At 46.2% G+C, this 7,426-nt stretch overlaps 1 protein-coding gene across 1 annotated transcript in view; it reads left to right on the forward strand.

The window, feature by feature from the left end:
* ERCC6 (excision repair cross-complementation group 6) overlaps nt 1–7,426 on the forward strand; it is an 86,266-nt gene that overhangs the window by 60,260 nt on the left and 18,580 nt on the right. The window contains exons 8-9 of the mRNA XM_008576579.1: nt 971–1,141; nt 1,639–1,815. Of these exons, the coding sequence (XP_008574801.1) occupies nt 971–1,141; nt 1,639–1,815 (348 nt within the window). The remainder of the gene's footprint in view (nt 1–970; nt 1,142–1,638; nt 1,816–7,426) is intronic.

Raw genomic sequence — 7,426 nt, forward strand, 5'->3', positions numbered from 1 at the left:
GCCTTCCTCTTCTGCCCAAGAGAGCGCCACTGCACGGTCTGCAGACAGCACACTGTGCTCAGTCTCTTGGTAGCTTATTTTCTGAATCCTTTCTTGTCTGAAGCTGGAATTTGTTTATTCTTTCTGTCAAGCGTGATTCCTAGTTTGGATTGATGCAGAATTCCAAGGTTGCCACGTTTCCCCCTTAGAATTATGTGAAGATATTTCTCTTTGCTTTGTGACATTTTTAGTGTTGCAGAAAAGATGGCTGATGCTGGCAGCCTTTCTCCTCTGAAGGGAATCTTTTCTTGTTCTGTTTTGTTCTAACTATAAGCAATGGTATTTTCTCATTTTTTTTATTTTCGGAATTTAGACAACTAGTAGGATATGCTTAGGATAGGTCTTTTTCAGTGTCTCTCCTTGACACTGTAGGATGTCTTGCTCTGTATCAAGTCTTTCCTCAGTTTATTCAGTTTTTCCTTATTTTTAAAATCATTGCTTTTGTATCATTTCCATTCTATCCTCTTGGAGTTCATGTTATCAGTCATTAGAGCTCCTACTTTTGTCTTCTTGTCTCCTTGGATTTTCTCTCATTTTCTTGCTCTTGTTTTGACATAATTAATCATTTCTACCTACCTTGTTCTAAGTTTAACAAGGATGGACACAAAGGATGTTTTGGAAAAATTAAAGTTGGGTAAGTGTTTACATATTAAAACTTTTCCTCATCTTTTCTTGAGAGTCCCCATCCATCAATATGAGGTGGCTGTGTTAGTCAGTGTTTACTACCTTACATATTAACGAAATGTGAGGTACACTTCCAGTGCTGGCTGTATGATTAGTGTTGTACATGTTATGTTTGTATTTGTACATTTTATAAAGTGCTTTAGAATGTGTCATGACTGAAAGGCTGTCATTTTAGGTCATGCTCATTTAATTTCACTTATTTAAATCTGGCTTTACCATTTTATTTACCATTTTATTATGGTTTTAGGAGAAACTAATTCGAGATATTGCGCATTGTCATGGAATTTTGATCACTTCTTACTCCTACGTTCGAATAAAGCAAGATGACATTAGCAGGCATGACTGGCACTATGTAATCTTGGACGAAGGGCACAAAATTCGAAATCCAAATGCTGCTGTTACCCTTGCTTGCAAACAGGTATGGCCTCTTATAACAAGGGGGATTTCCAGGTGGATAATAGTGTTTAATTCAGAAAAAACTATCTGCTTCTAGTAGCACATTTATCGAATCTTTCCTGTACCTTTACATAAGGAATTAAAAGTGTACATTTTGCATTAATGCAAAAAATTCCCTATTCTTGCCCTCAATCAGGTTTTTAAAATTCTCATTGCTCGTATTACTTAATGTTTCTTGCAGCCATCAGTTGTTAGAATGTAACCAGATTCAACTCTAATCCATAGTATTTATTTTAAACAGTAAGAAAAATTCTTCCCTATTTTTTCATCTATTATAATTGAAGAATTATAATTGCATAACATGTCTATGTTTTGGGGAGGACCAAAATGATGGCAAGAACTGAAATAATGAATACATGTGTTAAGTAACAATATCTCATGGGAGTGTTTTGGGGTAGGGATGGTGATCATCTATTAAAAGGTGAATTTAATAGAAAGCTATTTTTTCCCCCACAACAGTTCCGCACCCCTCATCGGATCATCTTGTCTGGCTCACCAATGCAGAATAACCTGCGGGAACTGTGGTCACTGTTTGACTTTGTCTTCCCGGGCAAGTTAGGCACGCTGCCTGTGTTCATGGAGCAGTTCTCTGTCCCCATCACCATGGGAGGGTATTCGAATGCATCCCCAGTACAGGTAATGTGTTAAGCACGTAACACTTTTGGCATTTTAATATTTTAAATGTTCCTACTAAATATTACACTTTTTAGCCAAGTCATTCAGGATGTAAGGAAAATGATCAGGCTTATAAATTGATATCTGATGAAAAACCATTTTTGCTTAATAAATCCTATTTTTCCGAGTAAGTTTTAAAAAAATCATGGAAAATATTCACTTAGAGGAAAGCTCTAGAATAAAACTATTCCTTTTGTGATAGAAATTAAACTGTTTTGGTGTTGGTTGTTTCTGGGATGTTTCTGCCAGATAAGAAATAAAAGATGTCATATGATAAGAAAAAGAGTAGTCAGAAATTATGAAAAAGGGAGAATCAGTTCTGGACAGCAGGCAATTTAGTGCAAATTGAGTAGTGTATCTTATAAAGTAGTGAAGAAGCTTAGAAAACAGGACACTGGAGAGGATTGCACGGTTCTGGGAAGACATAATGAGACATGTGTCCCTTAACCTGATTCTGGGAAAATAGGCCATGAAGAGCAAGGGCATTCTAGGTTAGGGCAGCAACATGATCATGGCCACATTGTGTGACTGTGGGCAGTGAAGAGACTGCTTGACTGGACTGCAGATGCTTGTGGGGGAGCAGTGGGAGAGCTGTGGACACCAGAACTGGGGTCCTTGAAAGGGAGGCCAAAGTGCTCAGGGAGGGCAGGACCACTGAAGGCGTCTGAGCAGGAGGCTGGGAGATGGTAGGTAGTTCCTGAGGGTTGCTCAAGCTGCAGGGTAGTCACGGGAGGGCAATTGTACTGAGACCATGGAGACATCAGGGATGAGGGTGATGAGGATCTGGACCTGGACTTGGGTGGTTGTCTGAGAAAGACAGTGGACAGTAAGAAGCACAGGTGGCATTTTTAGGCAGAATAGACAGGATGTGGGGGCTGAGAAGATAAAGGAAATGGGGTAGAGAGTGGTGAGGTTGCTACAGCTGACCCCTGAGATTTAGGCCTGGGTGACTGGAAGAATGGGTTTGTCACGGGCAGGAGTGTAAGGAGGTGAAGCCCACCTGAAGACAGTTTGCGGCCTTTAGGGGTGGGCTCCATCCAGCCTTGGCAGGAGGCAGGGTTTCTGCACGGCCCTCCTCAGGTGAGGCTTGCACCTGCCAGGTTATGGCTGAGCCAAAACTAAAGACTTTCACCACAAGAGACACTCTTGTGTTTTGAAATATTTAATTGGAAAAAGAATTTTGGGCCTTTAAAATCAGAAGATTGTCAAAGGCAATTTTAATACCTTTTACATTATGAGATTGAATGACTTCTGTTAAACTTTCATAAAGGCTCTCTTACTCCTCTGACTCCCTGTTGTCTGTCCTTCATTATACTGCTCTTTTTTTTTTAACTTTTCATTTTTTTATTAGCATATTCATTGTTACAAATCACACTTATTCTTTTTTAAAAAATTTTTATTGAATCAAAATTGATTATACATATTTTTGGGGTTCAACATTGAGGTATGTTGATCAAATTGATATTACTAGCATATATATTGTTACAAATCATAATTATTCTTTATGCCTCTTGTCCAATCCCGCCCCATCTCTCTTCCTTTCCCCCTCCCCACTCTAATCACTCTAGATTTCTTCTCTCCCTCTGAAAGAATAATGGTTACTCTGTTGATTTGCTGCCCAAATGATCTGTCCAATGCTGAGAGGCATGATCAGGTCCCCCGATACTATCATAGAGCAGATGTCTCTTCCATCACTATGAAATGGGCTCTGTGGAGACACACATCCTCCTCCTTTCTTTATCTCTGCTGGTGACTCTCCTTGTGTCAACTCACTCCAGTGGCTGGTGGACCATCTGTGTGGTGGTTGTGGCATCTAGCCACCTTCACGGCAGCTGTGGTTATCGTGGTGGCTGTGGTGGGCCACCCACATGGAGAAGATGTTTTTGGCCTGCTCCGTGGTGCTGACAGTGTGCCTGGTTGTGGAGAGTGTTTGATCCCTGGTTCCATGCCCCAGGTCTCCGAGTGGGTCCCGAGGTGCTGGCATGGTGTGCCTGGTTGTGAGAGGGAGGTTCAGTCCCCTTCTCCATGCCTCGGGCGGGCCCTGAGGAGCTGTCACTGTGTGCCTGGTTGTGGGAAGGGGGTCTGGTCCCCTTCTCCATGCCCTGGGTCCCAGGGCAGGCCCCAAGGCACTGGCGTGGTGTGCCTGGTTGTGGGAGGGGGGGTCTAATCCTCTTCTCCATGCCGTAGGTCCTAGGGCAGGCCTGAGGTGCTGGCGAGGTGTGCCTGGTTGTGGGAGGGAGGTTTGGTCCCCTTCTCCATGCCTTGGGCCCCTGGGCGATGCACTCTCCCAGCATGCCTTGTTGTGAGAGGGTGGGTCCAGTCCCAACTTCTTTTTTTTTTTTTTTTTTAAAAGATGATCAGTAAGGGGATCTCAACCCTTGGCTTGGTGTTGTCAGCACCACGCTCAGCCAGTGAGCAAACCGGCCATCCCTATATAGGATCCGAACCCATGGCCTTGGTGTTATCAGCACCGCACTCTACCGAGTGAGCCATGGCCCGGCCTAAGTCCCAACTTCTTATCCTGGGTCCCTGGGCAGTCCCTGAGGTGCTGGCGTGGTGAGCCTGGTTGTGGGAGGGGGGTCCGGTCCCCTTCCCTATGCCCCAGGTCTCTTGGTGGCCCCCAAGGTGCTGGCATGGTGAGCCTGTTTGTGGGAGGGGGGTCTGGTCCTCTTCTCAATGCCCCAGGTCCCTGGGCAGGCCCTGAGGCACTGGCATGGTGTGTCTGGTTGTGGGAGTGGGGTCTGGTCCCATTCTCCAAGCCTCAGGTCTCCAGGTGGTACCTAAGGTGCTGGCACAGGGTGCCTGGTTGTGGGAGGGGGATCCAGTCCCATTCCCCATGCCTCGGGTCCCTGGGTGGGCCCTGAGGCACTGATGCTGTGTGTCTGGTTGTGGGAGGGGGTTCCAGTCCCTTTCTCCATGCCTTGGGTCCCCAGGTGGGCCCTGAGGTGCTGGTGTGGTGTGTCTGGTTGTGGGAAGGGGGTCCAGCCCCTGGCTGTTAGCCCCAGGTTCCCAGAGGGCCCCTAGGCATTGGTGGTGTGCCTGTATGTGGGAGTGGGGTCCAGTCCTTGGCTCCAATACTCGGGTTCCTGAGTGGGGCCCCGAGGTGCTGGTGGTGTGAGTGGTTGTGGGCAGGGGTCCTGCCCCTGGCTCCATACCTCATGTCCCTTGGTGGGCCCCAAGGCATTCATGATGTGCCTGGGCCGGAATTAAGTTTTTGTCCTTTGCTTGCTTCTAACCTGGGGAACTTCCTGTGGGAACCAGTACTTGAGCTATGTGGTTGAGGTAAATTATCCTGGTGGGCCCCAAGGCATTCGTGTTGTGCCTGGGCCAGAACTAAGTTTTTGTCCTTTGCTTGCTTCTAAAATGGGGAAACTTCTTGTGGGAACTAGTACTTGAGCTGTGTGGTTGAGGTAAATTACTGCTTTGCTGCTGTTTCCCTGTGGAAGGCTTTTTGTGCAGCTCAGGGTTTAGTGGTTGACCTTATAGGTACTTCAGGCTCTCCAGAGACTGGGTGCACCTGGGTTGTGTAGAAACTCTGATCTGGGCCTGAGTTTTTTCATGAACTGCACCCCACGCAATTCTGCAATTCTGGTTGATTTGTGTGAGAGAGTGATGCTGGGGACTGTCTGTTCTGCCATCTTGACTGCAAGCTTCCTAAACTTTTCATTTTGAAAGAATTTAAAACTTAGAAGTTTGCAAGAATCGTGAAATAGAACCCGATGATGCTTCACCCAGATCACCAATTATTAGCACGTGCTAACATTTGCTTCATCATTTCTCTAAATATGTACACAAGTTACTGTTGCTTGTCCTGAATTACCTGAGAGTAAATTTGCAGACATGATGCCCCCTCCTCCAAATCCTTCAGTGTGTATTTCCTAAAAACAAGGACAGTCTCTTACATAACCACAGTGTGAACATCAAAATCAGGAGGAAATTTAACACTGCTGCAATTCTGTTGTCTAATCTACAGTCACTCACACTTTGCCAGTTGTTCCAGTAGTTTCCATGTCTCTTTAGTCACCTTTAATCTGGAACAATTCTTTCAGCCTTTCTTTTGCCTTTCATGACCTTGACATTTTTGAAGACCTTGACATTTTTTTTTTTTTCCTTTTTGTCATTTTTCGTGACCGGCAGCGGATCACAACCCTCAGTGTCGCGCCCGTACCGGACCAGGACCGGCAATGGGATCGCAACCCTCGGTGTTGCACCCGCACCTCGCTCAGCCAGTGAGCGGCCGGTCTGTATGTGGGATCCGAACCCTCGGCAGGAGCGCCGCCGTGCTCCCAAGCGGCGCACAGTAGCAGTGCGCCACCGGGCCGGCCCAAGACCTTGACATTTTTGAAGACCGCCAGCCTGTTAGTTTGTAGACTCCCCCAGTTTGGGTTTGTCTTCTGTTCCTTTGTAATTAGATTCAGGTGTGCATTTTGGGCAGGAATGTGGCGGAAGTGCTGTCTTTTTCGGCGCCTGGTGTTTCAGGCACTTGCTGTCAGTTAGTCCCATTATTGGTGATGTTAACTCTGATTACTTGGTAAAGTCATGTTGGCTAGATTTTCAGACTGTGAAGTTACTGCTTTTCCTTTGGAGTTAATAGGTCATTTGTGGAGAGCTGCTTTGAGAACAGGTGGGTATGGCCTGTTTCTTCCTTGAAGTTGTGTTTCAGGAGTTTGTGGGCTTGTCTTGTTCTAAGTGCTAAGATACTTGGGAGCAGGGGTGTTGATTTTATTCTCTACTTTTTGTTTGAGACCAGGGTCGCCATGCATTATTGAGTCTTAAGAGGCTAGTCTGTCTACAGGTGTGTATTGTGTCAGGAAGGGGCGGCCGGTCTGTATGTGGGATCCGAACCCTCGGCAGGAGTGCCGCCGTGCTCCCAAGCGGCCCACAGTAGCAGTGCGCCACCGGGCCGGCCCAAGACCTTGACATTTTTGAAGACCGCCAGCCCGTTAGTTTGTAGACTCCCCCAGTTTGGGTTTGTCTTCTGTTCCTTTGTAATTAGATTCAGGTGTGCATTTTGGGCAGGAATGTGGCGGAAGTGCTGTCTTTTTCGGCGCCTGGTGTTTCAGGCACTTGCTGTCAGTTAGTCCCATTATTGGTGATGTTAACTCTGATTACTTGGTAAAGTCATGTTGGCTAGATTTTCAGACTGTGAAGTTACTGCTTTTCCTTTGGAGTTAATAGGTCATTTGTGGAGAGCTGCTTTGAGAACAGGTGGGTATGGCCTGTTTCTTCCTTGAAGTTGTGTTTCAGGAGTTTGTGGGCTTGTCTTGTTCTAAGTGCTAAGATACTTGGGAGCAGGGGTGTTGATTTTATTCTCTACTTTTTGTTTGAGACCAGGGTCGCCATGCATTATTGAGTCTTAAGAGGCTAGTCTGTCTACAGGTGTGTATTGTGTCAGGAAGGGGCTAAATTGATGGGAGGGGGCTAGAAACCAGAACCTTTCCTTGACTAGTGTTCCCGGGCCGAGGGGGAATGTGGTAAATAAACGTGATCCTAGTGCAGGATCATGAGGATCATGATCTGGGAGGTGTCCACATCAGAGCTGGTAGGGCTCAAGGAAGGCCTCCTGGGGAAC

This window comes from Galeopterus variegatus, unplaced genomic scaffold, assembly GCF_000696425.1.
Source record: "Galeopterus variegatus unplaced genomic scaffold, G_variegatus-3.0.2 Scaffold1369, whole genome shotgun sequence".
Classification (NCBI taxonomy): Eukaryota; Metazoa; Chordata; class Mammalia; order Dermoptera; family Cynocephalidae; genus Galeopterus; species Galeopterus variegatus.